The 19,576-nt window shown below is 47.8% G+C and overlaps 2 protein-coding genes across 11 annotated transcripts in view; one reads left to right on the top strand and one right to left on the bottom strand.

The window, feature by feature from the left end:
* Window positions 1–9,564, bottom strand: part of XPO7 (exportin 7) — an 86,763-nt gene extending 77,199 nt beyond the window's left edge. For all 3 annotated transcript variants that reach the window (XM_027598052.1, XM_027598053.2, XM_027598051.2), the window contains exon 1: window positions 9,471–9,564. In XM_027598052.1, coding sequence (XP_027453853.1) covers window positions 9,471–9,488 — 18 coding nt within the window. In that variant the 5' untranslated portion in view covers window positions 9,489–9,564. The remainder of the gene's footprint in view (window positions 1–9,470) is intronic.
* DOK2 (docking protein 2) lies at window positions 8,981–19,351 on the top strand. Of its 8 annotated transcripts, none has more exons than XM_027598056.2 (6): window positions 8,985–9,205; window positions 10,158–14,997; window positions 16,039–16,320; window positions 16,575–16,662; window positions 17,521–17,702; window positions 18,209–19,351. In XM_027598056.2, the coding sequence occupies exons 2-6, from the start codon at window positions 14,935–14,937 to the stop codon at window positions 18,827–18,829; spliced, it is 1,236 nt and encodes a 411-aa protein (XP_027453857.1). In that variant the 5' UTR covers window positions 8,985–9,205; window positions 10,158–14,934; the 3' UTR covers window positions 18,830–19,351. The 8 variants fall into 8 exon arrangements, with proteins under 8 accessions (XP_027453863.1, XP_027453857.1, XP_027453855.1 ...); XM_027598054.2 differs by having other exon boundaries at window positions 8,986–9,205; window positions 17,518–17,702; XM_027598055.2 differs by lacking the exon at window positions 8,985–9,205 and adding an exon at window positions 9,908–10,061 and having other exon boundaries at window positions 17,518–17,702.
* The last annotated feature ends 225 nt before the right edge of the window (window positions 19,352–19,576 follow it).

Below are 19,576 nucleotides of genomic sequence, written 5' to 3' on the forward strand. Positions count from 1 at the left end.
AAAACTGTTCTTAGTTATCAGGTCATACAAAAACAGGCTGTGGGGCCAAACCACCAGCCTGGTTTGCAAACCTCTGAAATACAGGAAAAGTCAGTGAGCACATGAAGAGATACTCAACCCCCTTAGTCATAGAGGAAATGCTAGTTAAAACCACAGTAAGATCTCACCAGAATGGCAATATCAAAGGTTGGTGGAGACAGGTAACACTTGGAATTCTTTCTTATACACTGCAGGTGAGAAAGTGAAATGGTACAGTTGCTTAAGAAAATTGACAGTTTCTTTAAAAAAAGTTAAATATACTGGGGTGCCTCAGTGGCTCGGTCGGTTAAGTATCCAATTATTGATTTCGGCTCAGGTCATGATCTCAGGGTCGTGAGATCGAGTCCCACGTTGGGCTTGGTGCTGGGTGTAGAGCCTGCTTGATTCTCTTGCCCTGTGACCCTCCCCCACCTTCTAAAAAAATAAAAAAATAAAAAATAAAAAGTTAAATATACCATAAGACCCAGCCATTCTTTTCCGAGGCTAACCTAACTCAAGAAAAATGGAAATTTATGTCTACACAAAGACTTGCATGTGAATATTTATAGCCCTTTTATTCAGAGTGACTTAAAACTGGAAACAACCCAACTATCCCTCCAAGGTGTGAATGGATATATAAAATGTGATACATTCATTCATACCATGGACTACTACACAGCATTAACAAGTAGCCAACTATTGATACTACCCAACAACCTGAATGAATCTCAAAATCACATGCTGAGTAAAAGAAGTAAAAACCCAAAAGAATACACAATAAGTCGCATGAAATTCCAGGAAATGCAAACTAATTTATGGTAACAGAAAGCAGATCAGAGTTGTCTGGTGCTGGGGGAAGGATAGATGGCAGAGTTAGGAGGAAATGTTTTGTATTCTGATCATGGTGAAGGAGTAACAGGTATGTGTTTGTTAAACTGTACATCTTAAATGGATGCAATTTACTGTGCACATAAAGATAATTTAAAGGAAAATCTGATTCCACTGGCATCAGAGTTACACATAGCAATCTTCAGGAATTGATATATTCACTTTTTTAAAAAAGTGCCATTTAAATTTGAGGAGATGGGTAAGCAAGGTGCTGGGTGTAGAGCCTGCTCTGAAGTTAGTCTGAAGTCTCACACTATCACTTCTTATTGAAAATGTGCCCCTGGTACCTTGAGGGTACCCAAATCAAAGAGCTTTGAGGAAAGGTTTTAGGAATTCTGTAAAACTACACTTTTCCTGTTTTCAACACTCTGATCTCCCTGTTTGGAACATGGATTTTAAATTAGACTACAATGTAGAATTCCAAGAATTAGAAAGTAATCTTTTACATTATAACAGGTTTTCATTTGTAACATCTTTGGGATAATGTCTTTATTTTAAATACACCTTGCTACTCAGGTTCAATTTGTTTAAAAACATTTCATTATAGGTCTTTTGAAAGCTTGATGAAACTTGCTCATCTATGGAACAACATTATCAGTTCAAAATATTAATAAGGAAAACAAGGTCCCATTTCCCAGGAAGTTTTATCTATTCTTTCAAATTCTTGGGTATTCCTCGGACTATTTTTTGACAAGACCTTATAAGGATTCCTCAGATGGGTCAATGACAAGCTGATGATTCAAAAAAAAAAAAATCTACTAACACATAACAAATAATATTCTAAATAATTTGTGGCTATACCTTGGGCAAAATCTGGATGAATTTTTTTTCAGCTGAGTACAGATACGTGAAATATACATCTGGCTTCCCAGATTCTTTTCAGAGAAAACTATATTACAGCTTCCTATAGTCAAATTAATTTCATGCTTGACTAGACAAGTCCTTTTGGAAGAGACAAATAAACACCAAAATTAGGTGTCAGTGGAGGTGAATGAGGTTAAGAACCCAAGCCCTGAAATGACTTTTGCCTTTTCAAATGATATATACTTTCAAAACTCTACAAAGAATTCTAAAGAGAATTGAAAAATACACTTAAAAAAACCCTGCGTTTCCCTTTTCTGGCCTTAAACACAACCCTTTTAACCCGTACGCAACTCAAGCTTTCAGGCAAATGTCTAACATAACTCTCAATTTGGAGACTACACATTTCAAGTATCATAACTTACCATACAAAGTACCAAGATCAGTATTTGTGTCCAACATAAGTTCATACACTTAAACATTAAAAGGCCGGTGTAGCTATAAAATTACAACTTCCTGATGTAGCACAAGGGATATTTCATTAATCTGTTTGAAGAGGTATTTATAAGAAAGCTTTCTAATTGTTTTTCATCTAACTAATCTTTAAGAGAGGTTGAAATCCAGGGACTTTTTTTTTTTTTTTTTAAGTAGGCTCCATGCTGGGCCCCAATGTGGGGCTTGAACTCACGACCCTGAGATCAAGACCTGAGCTGAGATCAAGAGTTGGATGCTTAACCAACAGAGTCACCCATGCACCAAATCCAGGGACTTTTAAGTGAGAATAAACCTTTAGTATACTAGCATCAACATCTAACTAATAATGTCAATTCCTTGTCCCAAAAGAAATGTTTTTCACTGCTTATTGTCCAACTAGGAGACCTCTTTACTTATTATTTGGAGCTCAATTTGTGAAGTGTTACAGATAATCAGTTTCTCAAAAATACTCTGGGAGTTTAAAAAACTGGGAGGGAGGATAGAGGAAGGCATATTTAAGAGAGATGAAATGGAAATATTAGTATGAGCACAAGTGTTTAAGGAAAATTCAGTATACTATTAAGTATGTATTAAGAACAGGGTGGTTCAAGGGGCATGTGGGTGGCTCAGTCATTAAGCGTCTGCCTTCGGCTCAGGTCATGGTCCCAGGGTACTGGGATTGAGCCCCACATCGGGCTCCCTGCTCAGCGGGAAGCCTGCTTCTCCCTCTCCCACTCCCCCTGCTTGTGTTCCCTCTCTCACTCCTCCTGCTTGTGTTCCCTCTCTTGCTGTGTCTCTCCCTGTCAAGTAAATAGATAAAATCTTAAAAAAAAAAAAAAAAAAAAAAGAACAGGGTGGTTTATTTGGGAGAGAATGGTAAGGATGACAACTGGAAATCCCAGTCAGAATGCTCAAAGTGTAAGAGACTTAACAGATCACCTAATCCAGGCTCAAAGAGACTAGATGAGTTGCCCAATTAATTGGCATAAAAGGACTTAGCAGGATGCCTGGCTAACAGATGCTCAATAAATGTGGGCATCTCCCTTTTCCCTCCCCCAACCAAGATCCCACACCAGTTAAGTTTGACAATAACTACCATCACAATCATCACCTAAAGCTTCCAACAGTTCTCCAGTCTGCCAGAGAAACCAGGTCCTTTCATCAGCCTAGATCAAGGAAAATTCCACATGACTATGATCTCTATAATACCTACCTTATAGAGTTGCTGTAAGCATTAAATGAGACCATGTAAAGGGGCAGGCAGCTGAAAGTCCAATAAATGCTAACATAAAGTTTCCATTTCTGCCTTCTCTCAAAGACATCCTTTCCATTTATGGTAGTAAGAGTGTGAGTGTGGATGTCTTTGTGTGAGGACACATGAATGTTTATAAAGGGGTGAAGGGCCAGGGATGCAAATATGACATACTTAGGACCCAGTTTTTGACAATTCTCCTCCTTTCCCCAGGATTTTGGAACCCCCCCATCTCATTCCACTGAGAATTCCCTGCTATAGGGAGTCACTGTAAATGTGAGGCATGAACTCAGATGTACTGGAATGGGGGGGGGGAAGTAATGGGAGTAATAGCCCCCCCATTCAGGGACACGTTGAGAAAACCATGGTCTCATTACAAATTCACAACTCAATAACCCAGGCTTGTTATCTCCCCAATTAAAATGCAAGGCCCCTGAAAATAAGACATTACATCTTATACTTCCTTCCATGTGTCTATATAGCACTAGGAACAGGACATTAGCAGATACTTAATAGTCTCTATTAATCAGTCTCAAGAATTCAGTATTTAAAAATCCAACCTGCATGGAACTCTCCAGGAACACATACTGTGATCCTGAACTACCTTTTCACATGGGTCAAAAGAGAAACACTTACAAATTAGTTTCTTAAAAAATGCGGTGAGCATTTTCATCTAAAAAGAAATGTTATCTTTAAATTTTAGTTCTAAAGTTCAAGAATGGCCTGAAACTATAGGCAAATTTTTGTGTAGGTATGCTTTTCCTTCCTGGAGAGCACACAACTTCCATCACATTCTAAACACACACACACCACAAAAAAACCAAACTGCCCCCAAAAAGTGAAGAACCACTGCTCTGTACTGTTTTCTCTGGCTCTGAAGTTCAAGCTCTCAGAGACAGGTCTTACTCAGCTTGACTTCTAAAAGTGTATTTAAAAATCAAATGATAGGACAGTAGTTACCCCTAGGAGGATGTATGGGTAGTTATCGAGGGGGGCATCAGAGGGACTTTTGAGGCACTGATTATATTGGATTTGGATGCTGGCTACACAAGTGTTCACTTTGTGAAAACTCATCAAGCTGAACACGTTATTTGTGTACCTGTCTGAAGGTATCTTTCACTAAGAGGTTAAAAAAAAAAACAGTAACAAAGATGGGTCACTTATACAAAGCAGACATCGTTACACAATGTAAAAAATAAGTACTTCAAAATTATGTACTAGGAGGGGCGCCTGGGTGGCTCAGTTGATTAAGCGACTGCCTTCGGCTCAGGTCATGATCCCAGGGTCCTGGGATGGAGCCCTGCATCGGGCTCCATCCCAGGGTCCTGGGATGGAGCCCTGCATCGGGCTCCCTGCTCGGCGGGAAGCCTGCTTCTCCCTCTCCCACTCCCCCTGCTTGTGTTCCCTCTCTCGCTGTCTCTCTCTCTCTCTGTGTTAATTAAATAAATAAAATCTTTAAAAAAAAAATTATGTACTAGGAGAGGCCCCTGTGAAAGCTCCCTGTGAAAGAGCCAGTGAGGCACAGTGGCCCTCAGTCCAGCGGCGTGCAAGTAACTAACTGGCGCAGATTCACCATCCTCAGTCAAGCCTTGAGACTGACTGTAGCCCCAGTTGACACACCGACTGCATATGAAAGACCCTAAACTAGAAAGGTCTAGGTAAGCCACTTCCTGATTCCTGACTCTGAGAAATTCTGTGGGATAATATATGTTTGGTGTTTAAAAAAAAAGGTGATGCAATTTCTAAACACTACCTTCCTTATATATATTGACGTGAGCAAAAAAACCTCAGTAGTTGTACCTGAGACATTAGCTTATTGGTTTAAATTGGCAATATTTCCTTCTTGAAAGGCTGTGGTACAATATTGCTTTCAAAACCCAACCAAGAGGGGCACCTGGGTGGCTCACTTGGTTAAGCGTCTGCCTTCGGCTCTGGCCCTGATCTCAGGGTCCTGGGATCTAGCTCCACCTCTGGCTCCCTGCTTAGCAGGGAGTCTGCTTCTCCCTCTCCCTCTGCTCTTCCCCACCACTCGCACACACACTCCCCCCGCCCTCTCAAATAAATAAAATCTTAAAACAAAAACAAAAACCTAACCAAGAAAAAAGAAAATATAGCTGGTGATTATGAACACCAATTTCTGCATCAAATGGAATTCAGTTTCTCTGTAAGATACACAATAGGGATCTTCTCAATGCTTCTTTCTCCTAACTCCTTCTAAATTAGAGATTCCATTATAACATGTTTTATGTTTTACTGCGTAAGTGTTTGAATGATATCACATGCATGCCTTAATTTTTCTGAAGGCTTTTCTCACAAGATGAAATATACTCAGAATTAAGTAAGTAAATACTTAAGTAATTAAGTCAGAATTAAGTAAATTAAATATGTTCCAAAATATAGACAAATCACTTTATATAAATCCACAGAAGAGGGAGATGGGGTGAATGAGGGAATATAGCTATTTCAGTATCATCCAATACAAATGTAGCATGTTTTGAAATCAATGTATTAGTTCTTGTATGTGCACTTTTGAAGCCCGCCCAAAGAGAGCAGCAGAATTTGACATTTCAGCAGTCTGGTTCCTGTGTCTTTCTCAGCTCTGAATTCTCTGCAGTGTACAGTACAGCAAATGGTCTTGTACACATTAAGCATTATGGTATCACTGGAAAAAAGTTGCAAAAGTTACTGAGTTTTTCCATTTGAAATTCTCAAAAGTTGTACAGAACTCCCTTCTCAAAATGGGACTACCCCTAGCTCCAGTCATTTCCTTACATATTTTTGAAAGCTGAAAATACAACTATCAATTTTGCCATCATCAGGCTAAACTTTTACACTCTTAAATTTTAACCTGCCAGTTGTAAAAATTCTTCTGTGTGACTCCCTAAAGTTACATCAGTGGTCAATATTTAATTACCGTACCTTAAATTTAAAATAAGACTATTTGAAAACAGTATCTTCTGTTATTACAGTCATAATGGAGAGCCCAGTTAATAATACTTTAAGATTCTGTGTAAGGCCCAGCATAACAATATAATAAATCTAACAAAACCCCAGAACTATCCTTCATTTATATAATTATATATTTAGTATACTCATATACTTAAAAATTAAGTAATGTATATTATTATATATAATATTATATGCTCTTTCCTTTGCCTTCAAGATCCTGAACACCAGCTAGATTAAAGCTAACATCTGATTTTTCTTAACCTTTTTCATTACCACTGTACACTAAGAGTTGTCTTCTCTTTGCAGTAACTAGCCAGTAACTGAAGATACTGAATCCTTATTAACTTCATCTAACTTTAGATATTTAAAAGAAAAAAAAAAGGAAGGGGAGTAACTGAAGATAAATACAAATGAGTTTGATTTTTTTTAACAGTCAATGCTCTATAATCACTGTCTGCATGGTGGGTGTTAGATAAGGTCATCTAGGAACAAGAGACCCACCACTGTTGAGTTGCTTACAGCCACTCTTCTAAAGAGGCTTGACTATGACAACAAGCGAGCTGAAAGAGCAAATGTTGTAATTTTCCCATTACTAATGTTTTGTAACACTTAAGTCTTCCATAAAACACATATCAGAAGAGATGCTCAGGACTTCAGCCTGAGAATCATATGACACTTGCTTAGTGTCAGTAAAAAAAAAAACCCAAAAACCAAAAACCAAAAAAAACAACAACAAAACTGCTCACCCTGGTGGTTCAGAAAAGTACTAGACACAAAATGACTCAACTATTTAGCAGTACATATGAAACTTTCAAATAATAACTGTCTTGAATCTGTAACAGACTCCTTTTTAAACTTCATGTTCTAGTAGTGTTATGAGAAAAGTATCACCCCTCAACCGACTTCAGATTTGCCTTTAATCCTTTTATTTACTCATTCCACATTGGGGAGAGCATCATCTTGGAAAGGTTTTCTGCTACAGTGAAGTACCAGGGAAAAATCTGTGAGTCTCCCATATAAAACTGATTTAGTGGTCTAACAAAGAAAAGCAACATGCCACAATCTATCTAAAGAGAAAAAAATTCCCTCACAAACTTACTCTCTTGCGATGAAGACTGCTAATACAAAGAATAACACACTACAGCTCTTAACAGTAAAATAAAACACTTGCTGGCATACTCCACTTTGTTTCGAAAAGTCAGTAAATTCTTAACTTTGGTAGATTTTTATTCTTGGGTGGGAGAAAAATATCACCTTATTAAAAATGCGACAGACCCTCCTTTGAGCCAAAAATGCTACGAAGATTAATTAATTTGATGCGGCTTGACTTTCCTCTTGTGAGAAATGACAGCCTTTTGGGTTCAAGGTATGACAGAGATTATATTAAGAGATACTCCATACAGGAGATAGAACAAATGTATATTCATAAAAGTAAACTGACTTCCTTTGCTTTCCAAATCATCATTCAGAAAGACTATCCATTCAAACCATGTTTTGGAATGCTCATGGACACTGTTTTTTTCCCCAGTAGAAAACACTAGACCCAGAGTCAAAATGCTTTAGGCCACTTAGCTGGATCTTACGTAAATCTCCTATCATTTTGTACTTTGGTTTGCCTTTAAAAGGAGAAATAATTCTTACCTACCTACTCTTTTAGGATGGAAGAATTTTTTTTTAATCACATAAAATCCTTTATGTTTCTTAGAAATGACTGCTATAAAACTCAAGGTGCTACACTATTACTACTATTATCACCTTGTATCAAGTTTTACTGCTATTTCTGAATTAGGCCATGATACTGGCTTTAAAACACAAATCTTGTGGTTTTCCATCTGCGGTTACAATTTTTTATAATTCTGTCCTGATAACTTGTCCCTCATACTCCAAAGATCTACTCCACTGATCCCTGCGGCTGAAAATTAGTGCCTTCTCTCCCATTAAACAACTGATAGAAGTCATACCACTCTAGTTTCTTGTACACATCATATCGGGAATAAGATCATTCTTTTTACTTGAGAAATGATACTGTATAGTATCCCAAATAAGGTGACACTTGTTATGCTCTCTATACTTCCCACAACACAAAATCTGTGCAGTTACCTAGAAAATCTGAAAGCTTCTGACAACAACAGATTTATATCAATAACTGTCATAAAAATATCATGTCTACAGCACAGAGAGAAAAACTTTATCGAGATTACAAGAAATAACCCTGCAGTCCTTCAGGTACTACTAGGTTTGGTGTGGGCTGTCCCTTCCTAGGGCCTGTGCCATGTCTTTGAAGAAAGTGGCTTGGGCCCAAAGCACGCCTGGGGCACTCTTGAGCCCGATCAAGACCCTCCACAGCAACGTCTGCACCCAACACTGAATCTCTCATTTCAGACACACCCCCCTCCACCCCGCGTTTCATAGGAGGTGTGGGCACTCAACTCCTTCACTGTGGATAGGGGGACAGGAGGGCGGGCGGGCCCAGGCCTGAGCACCCATTTTGGGAGGACTGGGGAGCTCGGCCCCACAGGCTGTGCGACTGGGAGTGTGGGAGTGAAGGGCGCATCCGTGGGAGGGGGAAGGAGGCCAGGTCGGGGTGGGGGGGTCTCTTGTATTCGAGGGCGTGAAGAGGAAGGCGGCGGGAAATACTCGGGAGAGGGAGATTTACCAGTGTGAGGTTTTCTTTTTGTTTTTTCTTTAGAGCTGGAGGGTGTAATGGGGAAGACCCCTCAGGGCAGACCCGACAAGGGGGTCTCCCTCCCTACCCCGTCTTGGGGGGCAAGAGGACTTGCGGAAGGCCTCCTTCCAGCGGGAAGACAGTGACTGATAAACGATGTAAGCTGTGCGCGCCGGGGCACGGATTCCTGCACCTCTGGCCCCGCGCGAGAGGCGTGGGACCGGGTGGGAGGGGATGGAGGAGGCCCCCGGCCCGGGAGGCGGGAAAGGCCCCGGAGCTCTGGGACGGGCGGCGGCTCCGGAGCCCCGAGTGGCGGTGGCGCGGGCCTGGCGAGCCCCGAGCCGGCTCGAGCCCTTTGGTCCGCGTGCGCCCCCCACTCCCCACTCTCCGCGGCCGCCGCCTCCCCCCCGCGGCTCCTCTCACCTGCACATGATCCGCCATTTTGCTCCATTCATGCTCCTCTCCGGCCCCCCCTCCCCCCCAGCGCGCACCTCGGCCGGGGCCGCTGCCGCCGCCGCCGCCGTCGCCGCTGCGCCTGCGCGCTGGGGGCTCGTCGCGCTACGCTCGCGGCGTAGCGCTGCTCGGCTGCGCAGGCCCCGGCGGCCGGGGCCGCGGTTGGAGAATGCGCAGCGCCGTTGGGACGGCGTAAAGGCGCGGGCAACGTCAGCGGCCCGGAGACGCGGGGGGTGGGAAGAAGGAGCGGGCCCGGGGATCGCGAAGGGAGGGGGAGCCGGGGGAACAAAGCTTTGTTTACATGGTTTTTAAAGGGGCCGCGCTGGCTCCTGCGGGCGGGCGGGCGCTGGAGCGGGGGTTGGGGCTGCCTGCTGCTCGTAGGCTCGGTGAGGGCTCCAGGAGGGGGGCCGCGACCCGTCCCCGCCCAGAACCCAGCGTCTGGTGGAGTCCTCTCTTCCCGAGTGTCGTCCTTTTGACTTCTCCCTGGATGCCCCCCGCACCCCCACCGTGCAACTGCTGTTACATCACACCTCCGAACGGTCTTCCCTGCGCCCACCGCTGGTATCCACCCCCACTCCCCTACTTAGGATGTCTGTATTATTCTTTACTTTCCAATGAACTGCCGACGTCGACCGAATTTATTTTGTGTCTTTCTAGCTCTCTGCTCCAGTGGATAAGGGCCACTGCTCTCTGATCCTGCGTTTTACCAGCAACCTGAATAGTGATCTCCCTGTTTTCGTGTCTGTCCTTTTCTCCTCCAGAAACGTTCATGGGAATAGCCGCCAAATAGTGGTGACAGTTGAAACACGCAGAAGGCACTGTTCCAATCTTCACAATTGATTATTATCTTAATCAGTACTCTACGCTGCCTCCTGAGAGGGGTCAGATGCTGGGAAAGGTGGTTGGGGGGGGGGTGAGATAAAGGGGTTTTAGGACCCCTGGACTCAGTCTTACTGGGATAGTCAAGCCCCTGGGTCAGATCAGGTCAGTCCCTGCCCGCTGAGGCCAATTCCAATCTTTTCCACTAGGAATTATCAGTGTTAGATAATGCTGGTTTTTGTTTTCCGTTGGATTTCACTCTTGCTTCCAATCAAGGCCCCCAGATTAAATTTTCGCTGGATTCTGAGAGTATTGGTTGTTTGAAGTTTATATTGACTGGGGGCTATCACCTACAATGGAAATGGAGGTGGTAGTGAATTTCTGTTGTGGATTGAGTGGACTGGTGCTCAGCATTCATTTCAACCTGGGTCCTCCTAGTGTTTCTTTCTGGTTTGCGGACGTAGGACACCTAAAAACTACATTACCCAGACTTCCTTGCAGCTAGGGTTCTGTATGCAAGATTGCCTCTGCTGATTAGATTCATTGGGAGAAGATTTTGGAGGCAGAAGTGAAGCAGAAGCTTTTGACTGTTGCTTCTGGCAAGCCTCACCCCTGGAATGTTGTGTTGTGCTGTGTTTTGTTTTCCCGTGTCCAATCATAAGCTCCCTGAATGTATTGAGCGGGGATGGTGAGTCAGGGGCTTCCTGACCTTGGCAGGCATGGCAGCTCCAGCGGTATATTCTTGGAGTCACAACTGCAGTGGCAGTCTTCCAATTCATTACTTGCCTGATTGGGTGGGAGTAACAGCTCTCTGTGGTCCAGGCCCTCCACCAATCCTCCTCCCCACGCTTGGTTCTCCCTCCATCCTCCCTTTATCAGTAAATGGTACCACCCCATCCCTGCCAGACTTACAGCATTGATCACTGTCCAAAGCTATTTACTTGCATACTCTTTTCATTGTCAGGGTCTCCAATTAGAAAGTAACAACTTTCTGTCTTCTTTATGCTGTGTCCCTAGTCCCTCTGTACCGAGTAGATGCTCAGTAAATAATTTCTGAGTTAATTAACTTATTTATTTCTCTGTCTCATCCTATAGTGTGTGTGGGTTCATATGAGAACATAAAGCATTTGGAATGTTATGTCAATGTTAAGTGACACAATTATTACGTTCTATTATAAGCTCTTCTTCTCAGCTTCAAGCACTGGGTCTCTCCTTCCTTGTACTGGTAGAAGTGAAATACTTAATGGAGAAAGGGTGAGACTGGAAACAAAACTCAAGAGACTGGTGTTGTGCTCCCTCCTCCACAGTCAGGAGCCACTGGGTTGGGGGGAAGCAGGGGAGGATGTTTATGACCCCAGGTCACGTATCTCTTTCCTCAGTTCTCCATCCTTCTCAGGCCCACACCAGCTCCATGCCCATTGTAAACCGTCTTTTCTGTTGTGTGCCCAGTGCTACCGCTGGGGTAGGTGCTCCATCTGTCCGTCCGTCGCTTGGGGGTCACCTGATCTCCAAGTCTGCCCAAGGAATCAGACACAGTCTCTGCTCCTTCCTTTGTGGCCCCCAAAGACAAGCTCACAAGCCCTTTTGTGTTAAGGATTTAGTTGCTAATCACTGGTGAGAATAATAACAAAAAGTTGCAAAGCTCTTGGAGCTGTGTTCTCTGGCCTGCATGGTTCCTAACTCCTGTTGAGAGAAACCGGTGTAAATGAAAGGATCCCCTGGCTTACACTGAAGCACAGGTGAGGTGTGGTATGTCCCTTCCTTTCCAATAAAAGCAAAGAGAAACCAAAGAGCACTCCAAACCCCACTTGTGTCTCAGTATAAACCACTGGGACTCTTCCCTTTAGGATGCTTTCTCTTCCCATCATCGGTGCCTGGGTAACCTAAGGGCCTCTCATTTTCTGCCCCTCTGCTGTGTCTTGGAGCTATGTCGTCTGGGTCTCTGCTCACAGGATTTGCCTGTGGCCAGACGGAAGGTACTGGAATTAGTACTCCCACCGCAGGGATCTCGCAAGGCCTGCCAGGGAAAGTGGAGGCCTTTAAAGTGTGTTGCTCATAGTACATTCCTGCTGTTCCATCTGCAGACAACAGCCACAGAATTTTTCCAGCTACCAGAGGCAAGGGATGGCAGGTGGTTGTCTGGAATACCTGGGGCCCAGGACTCCGGGTAGAAATAACTTTCAAGTAATCTGGTAAGCTCGGGTGCCCCCCTGTGGTTCCGAGTGGAATGTGTCCAATTTGCCTTAGGGAAAGGCAATCAGAGTAATGGGGGCGGGGGATATTTTCTATTTTTCTGCTTCTCAAACTGAGGTCTGGCCCACGTGCCAGCACTATCAGCATCTCTGGTCTCACTCCAGACCTGCTGTATCAGAATCTGCACTTTTAACAGGATCTTCACATTAATGTTGGAAAGGCATTGTTCTGGCAGCCTCCAGGATGACCCTAAAAGCTTTCCTCTTCTCACTCCATAAGGAGATGCTGATGGCCAAAGACCAAACAGCTCCCAGGTAGCATTGCCTCTCCTTCGGGACTAAAGAGACAGAATAGACCCTTCCCCATTTCCATACTCCTAACCACTTCCCAAGGAGCTTTTCACACACCAGCATCCTTGGTTTTCCCTTGATCTCTGGATCAACCTGTTCAAATCCAGGCAGCAGGGCTGAGTGCCGTGAGCTTTACGTGACTCAGCCCTTTCCTCCCAGAGCTCATAACATCCATCTTTTAAAGCTGTTTTGGTAAAGCACACGGCATATACAGCAGATGGCCTGAGCAGTACACTGCTCTGCTCTCCTTCCCAAGGCAAACAAACCCCTATGGTAGAGGAAATGGCCCAGTTATATAAGCACCCATTATGGGGTTACCCCAAGAGTGCTTGTCTAATTCTCTGGTTCCCCAAAATTTCTGCACCATGCCTCCATCAGATTGCTTCCCTAAACCATCTGGCTCTAAGTTAAATATTTTCTGGGGACCTTAGATTTCCCCAAAGCAATGTATTTTCTTGCATGGAGTCGGGATTGCATTTAGGGGCCAACAATAAAAAGACCATTGAGTTAAAAATCAGGAGCCCTGGGGCACCTGGGTGGCTCAGTCAGTTAAATGTCTGCCTTCAGCTCAGGTCATGATCCCTGGGTCCTGGGATCCAGCTGGCACTGGGTTCTCTGCTCAGTGGGGAGTCTGCTCCTGCCTCTCCCTCTGCCTCCCCCCTCATGCTCTCTCGTGTACTCTCTCTCAAATAAATAAATAAATAAATAAATAAAATCTTTTTAAAAAATCCGGAGCCCTGGTACTTTTCTCCTGTCCCCACCAGCCCTGTGACCTCAGGAGAGTTGCAAACAGGTGGGTTCATACCTGCATTCCCCTTTTCCAGGGATAGATAGTATGGCTGGTGATAGATAGTATGGCTGGTGACATTGTGTGCCTGGAAGCTCTAGTAACTAAGGAGTACTTTTGTTTTGGCAACTATGAAGCCTTTTTTGATTTTTTTAAAAAAGAGATTGTATTGCAACTTAAAAAGATAATCCACAGATGAAACTCTAGTGCCTTTATAATGCTCACAAAGGCTGGAAAGAAGGTGAACTCCAACGGTTTGGATGTGCTCTGGGAACATAGCATGTTTCGGTGTGGGGATGTTCATGTTTCTAGAATCCCAAGAGGGTGCTGTGTGTGTGTGCAGTTGTCTGGGGCAGGGAGTGCTCCTCTTGGAATGAAACACAGTTGCAGCTGTGTGTGAAAGTGGTGAGCTCTGTCTGATGTGTTCTGTATGCTGGGCATGTGTATGTGTGGCTTAGCTCTTACTGAGCTAAGAGACCTGGGTTCCGGTTTGGTGGCCTTGAACATGTCCCTCAGATCTTCCTGAGCCTCAGTCTATTCATTTTTATTTTATTTTATTTTTTAAAAGGTTTATTTACTTATTTTAGAGAGAGAGAGCTCTCGAGTCAGCAGAGGGAGGGGTATGGGAAGAGGGACAAGCTCCCTGTTGAGTGTGGAGCCCGATGACCATGACCACGGGGCTCCATCTAAGACCTTGAGATCATGACCTGGGCCAAAATCAAGAGTTGGACCCTTAGCCGACTTGAGCCACCCAAGCGCCCCCAGTCTACTCATTTTTGAATTAAGGAGTTAGTCTGGTTGATTTTTAAGTTCTCTTCCAACTGTGTCATGCTGAGCATCCCACTTGAATATGAGGGCCTTTTGCTATTGGTTTTATTGTTGAATTTGGTTCTGGGTCTCTCTGTTGCTCTAGGTCAGCCATTCCCTTGTTCGGTGACTCCTCGGCCAGCTTCTGTACTTGAGTTGTTGCTGGCCGAAAAACTGGAAATTAGCTTTTCAGAAATTATCTTACTCAGTGAAAATGCAGGAAGCTTGTGCATGAAACTCTCTCGTCAAACACACACAAACACACACACACACACACACACACACACACACACACACGGAGCAAGAAACCACAGGGCCCATCGGTTTGTCGTCATCAAGCAGACGAGAACAGTGCAGAAAACTCTAGGCAGAGAGGAAATGAACTTGAGAGAAGGGGGAACACACAGCAGGGAGGAGAAAAAGAGGGCTGGAGTGGAAGGAGAGAGCTGAAGGGCTGGGGCGCCGGCACGGTGGGAGGATGGAAGAAGTGGCAGTGAAACAGGGCTTCCTACACCTGCTGCAGCAGCAGACTTTTGGAAAGGTAAGAGCAAGACTGTGCTGGGACTGGGCAGAGGGCCTGGGGGGCTGCTAGAAATCCCTGGGGAGGAGGAGGCCCCCCCCCCCCCGAATGTTTCAAAACCCTTGTGGGAAGATAGGCACTGTGCCACCCACCATGTTAGACCCAGAGCTCAAGCTCGGGAGGGGTCTTTCCTCAGCAGCTGCTTGCTTCCCCATCCAGGCCCCAGACTGTGCTGTTTGCAGACGGCTGTTCTGTTGGCCAACAGGGAGGGGGGTAAAGGAGGGCTCTAACTCCATTTCTTGCCTCTTTGGCTCTGTGGTTAACTTGTCACGGGGATGCTCGGGAAGGAAAGGGAAGGGAAGGGAAGGGAAGGAGCAGCAGAGGGGATAATTCGGGGTTGCAGTGAGGTTCCTTCTCCCTTTCCTGCTCTGGTGGGGTGACTTTGGCTGGTGCCAAGCTTGAGCGGGGGTCTCCGTGGCCAGCCTCCTTTTCCTTCTTTGGCCTCCTTAAATGAGGAAGTCCTCTTTCCCTCAGCTGATTCACACCAGGACTTCTCTGTCTCTCTCATGACCCAACCTGTCAAGGGATGAAGCAGGAAGGTTCAAGAGGGTGGACTGAAGTTCCTGGCCTGGGGGCTTCCGTGGGACCTCACACAGAGCGAGAACCATGGTCTCCAGCCAGGGCCCTCGTGCCGCCCTCTCATCCCTCCTCTGGGCTTCAGGGACTCATAGGATCTTTGCCCTTTGACTTGGATCTTGGCTGGGCCTGCCTTGCAGTCTGCCTCCATGGGCGCACCATTGTGCCCTTCTGCCTTCGGCATTCCACCTGCTGTCACTGCCTCCTCCTTGCTTGTGGGGGGCAGATCTCCAACGATTTCTAATTGCTAAGGTCCCTGCTATTCTCTCTGACTCCTTGGGTCTCCTGTGATCTTTGCCTCTCTCCTTGTCCCCGAATGCTGCCCCATTACCTCTCCCATGCTTCCTCCTCTCCCCTTTGGTCACCATCTCTCCATTTCTCGGTGGCTCCCTCTCGGCACCCCACCTGCCATGCATCTGGACTCAGAAATGGCGCCGGTTTGGGGCTGTGCTGTATGGAGAGTCAGACTGCGCCTTGGCCCGGCTGGAGCTCCAGGAGGGCCCAGAGAAGCCACGCCGGGGAGAGGCTGCCAGGAGGGTGATCCGCCTCAGTGACTGCCTACGTGTGGCTGAGGCCGGCGCGGAGGCCAGCAGCCCCCGGGACACCAGCGCCTTCTTCCTGGAGACCAAGGAGCGCCTGTACCTGCTGGCAGCCCCCGCTGCAGAGCGCAGTGACTGGATCCAGGCCATCTGCCTCTTGGCCTTCCCTGTGAGCCATCCACGCGTGCAGAAAGGGCGAGGGGGCATGGCATGTGGGAGGGGGGCACTCGGTACTTGCTGTGGGCAGGTGTTATAAGAGCCAAGCTCAGGATGCTGGGGGCGGTTCCTTGTGTCGGGCGGGGGGGGGACCCCATTCCAGCATGTGGACAGGGACAGCAAGCTGAGTGTGCTCTGGAGGAAGGCCTGGGCCGGAGGTGGGGCTGGGCATGGGGGCCAGTGGTGAGACCCTGGCGTCTTCCTCAGGGCCAGAGGAAGGAGCTGCTGGGGCCCGGGGGGAAGGGCAGACGGCCCTGCATGGAGGAGAATGAACTGTATAGCAGCGCGACTGCAGGTGAGGGGCTGCTTCTTCTCCGGGGGTTGGCCTCCCCAGGGCTGTGGTGGGGTGGGGCTGTGGGCGACAGCCGCGTTTGAGTCTTCCTGCCCTGTGGTTGCCCCCAGTCCCGGCCAGCCCCCTTATCAGCCTCTCTGCATCGCTTCCGGGAGAGGCCCGAGGTGGGGGAGCCAGGCCTGCCCTGCGCTCACTCCCTCTTGCCCGGGCCCTGCTGCTGGGAGAGGGCCAGGCTGGGGGGGTTCAGCGAAGGTGCTGCTCTTGGACTCTGTGTCCTTCTCTGTCTGAGAAGAGAATGGTTTTGCTTCTGTGGATTTAAGGTGTCCTGTGGCAAGGGAGCTTTCTGCTGACAAGGCAATCCCTTTTTGTGATGTCTAGCCCACTGGGTTGGGTGTGTGGAGGGAGCAGATGGACACAGGGTGACATTCAAGCCCCACCTCACAGAGGGCACTGGGTGATGTCAGCAGTGGGTGGGTAGGCTGAGAGCTGGGAGGGCAGGGTCGGCTGCACCTGCAGCCATGACAGTAGGACTTGGGGAGGTGGCTGCGTCGGGGGGAAGATTAGATGGAGAAGACAAGGCTGTGGCTCTGGCAACAGGGGCAGGAAGGATGTGGGCACAAGGTCGGGGTGTGTGTGGCTAGGGCATGATGCCGACTAGGGGAGGGGGTGGAGGTATGTGGCATTTTGGGGAGTATGACCTGTCCTAGGGCAGCTCAGCCTTCAAGATACAGGCTGTGGGGTCATGGGCACATGGCTAATGCTTTTTCTGGAGGCCTCTGGCACACTCATTTAGGGCAGGGCAGAGTTGAGGCAAGCCAGCTGTTTCCCACCAACTGCTTTCTCCCCTCTCCTCCCCAGTAGCCCCCCGCAAGGAGTTTGCTGTGACCATGCGACCCACAGAAGCCAGTGAGAGGTGCCGGCTCCGGGGATCCTATACCCTCCGGGCTGGGGAGACTGCCCTGGAGCTGTGGAGTGGCCCTGAGCTGGGCACCCAGCTGTTTGAGTGGCCCTACAGGTTTCTGAGGCGCTTTGGGCGGGACAAGGTGAGCAGGGGCCGCCACAGGGCAGGTTGAAAGAAAGGAGAGCTGTGAGAGAAGAGATTGTCAGCGAGAGGGCCAAGGGGCCCTCAGAGGAGGAGAGAATTGGAGGAGGAAGGAAAGACAGAGATCAAAGCCAGCAGAAGAGAAGCAGCTAGTGGGGAGAGAGCCAGAGGGTGGAGGTGGGGGTGGGAGAGTGCGGTGAGCTGGAAGGACGGGAGAACAGGAAGAGGTCAGGTGGTCAGAGGGGTAAACGGTGGCTGGCATTCCTGAGGTTGAATATATACCAAGCTCCGTACTTGGCTGGATGGGAGGGAGAAGGAAGGCAGAAGAGTGAGGGCTTTGCTTGTTAAGGAAAAAACCCAGAGGGAGGAGAACCAGCTTGGGGAGAAACTCCCCCAGTTCCTGTGGAGGGAAGCTGGAGGTGACAGGTTTGTGTTTAGGAGCTGGGTCCAGGGGAAGCAACCCCATCCTGGGGCCTGGCTAATAATCTCCCTTTCCCCTCCGCCCAGGTAACCTTTTCCTTCGAGGCAGGCCGGCGCTGCGTCTCTGGAGAAGGCAGCTTTGAGTTTGAAACTCGGCAAGGCAACGAGATCTTCTTGGCCCTGGAAGAAGCCATTTCTGCCCAGAAGAACAGCACCCCTCCTGGGCCCCAAACCCAGCCAGCCACAGTCCCTGCGGTGCTGCCCCGGCCAGAAAGCCCCTACTCCCGGCCCCACGATTCACTGCCACCTCCGTCGCCCTCCACTCCAGTGCCCACCGCCCGGCCACGGGGCCCAGAGGGGGAGTATGCAGTGCCCTTTGATGCAGTGGCCCGTAACCTGGGGAAGAGCTTGAGGGGCATCCTGGCGGTCCCTCCCCAGCCCTCTGCGGACCCTCTGTATGACAGCATTGAGGAGCACCCACCCCCGCGACCTGACCACATATATGATGAGCCTGAGGGAGTGGCTGTCCTGTCCCTATATGACAGCCCACAGGAGCCCCAGGGTGAGGCCTGGAGGAGGCAGGCCACAGCTGACAGGGACCCTGGCAGCCTCCAGCATGTCTACCCAGCAGGGCAGGACTTCTCTGCCTCTGGGTGGCCACAGGGAACTGAGTATGACAATGTCATTCTTAAGAAAGGCCCAAAGTGACGGGAGTGGAGAAGGCGTGGACCTTATCAAATAGGGGTGCTGAAGCCTGTGGGTGCTGAAGCCTGCCTGTCCCCCCTGGGGGTGGCGTCAGAGGCCCGTGAGAAGGAGCCGGAGGATGGCAGCAGGCCTTCCATCTAGTTTCTGCTGGTTACTCCTCCCGGCTGCTGCATTCCAGGAATTTCCCTCTGCTTCTTCCGGAACCCTGGGCTTGGCCTACCTTAGTCTGGTCTGAGGAATTGTCCCGCCCAGGGCCTGCTGCGTGAGTCACCATCCTAATGCAGGAAGAGTGCCTGAAAGCGACACACCCTCCTCCTACCCCTTCCCACTTCCTCTTCTTTCTTTCCCCGGCCTAAAGGAACCTTGGGCATTTAGGGGAGAGGCCAAAAGGATGTCAGCAAATTGCCCTGATTCCTTGGCTTGTGCAGGCCTCCTGCCTGCTGGGGATAGCCCTGGCTCCAGGCACCCGGGAGGATGGCTGTCGCTTTCTGTAGGTTTTGGGTTTCTCTGTGGCATTAAACATTTCTGGAATATTTTTGTGTGGCATCGGTGCTGTGGGGCGGGGATGGGATGGGACAGCCACAGCCCTCCTGGGGAAGAATGCTTAAACTGGCCACCATTGATACTTCCTGTCTCAGCAGCAAGATCTGCTCTGAGCCTAGGCTGGGTCCCAAGCATTCGTCCACAGAGTAGCAGGTCTGTGAAAGTCAGGACAGCTTGGGAAGGTTGTTCAAGCATCTCTAACCTTTT

The sequence above is a fragment of the Zalophus californianus genome, chromosome 2 (assembly GCF_009762305.2).
Source record: "Zalophus californianus isolate mZalCal1 chromosome 2, mZalCal1.pri.v2, whole genome shotgun sequence".
Taxonomy (NCBI): domain Eukaryota; kingdom Metazoa; phylum Chordata; class Mammalia; order Carnivora; family Otariidae; genus Zalophus; species Zalophus californianus.

Coding starts and splice junctions, on each gene's coding strand:
- DOK2 (XM_027598054.2), top strand. CDS start 14,935: ATGGAAGAAGTGGCAGTGAAACAGGGCTTCCTACACCTGCTGCAGCAG. Junction 16,321..16,574: donor TCTGCCTCTTGGCCTTCCCT/GTGAGCCATCCA, acceptor CGTCTTCCTCAG/GGCCAGAGGAAGGAGCTGCT. Junction 17,703..18,208: donor GGCGCTTTGGGCGGGACAAG/GTGAGCAGGGGC, acceptor CCCTCCGCCCAG/GTAACCTTTTCCTTCGAGGC.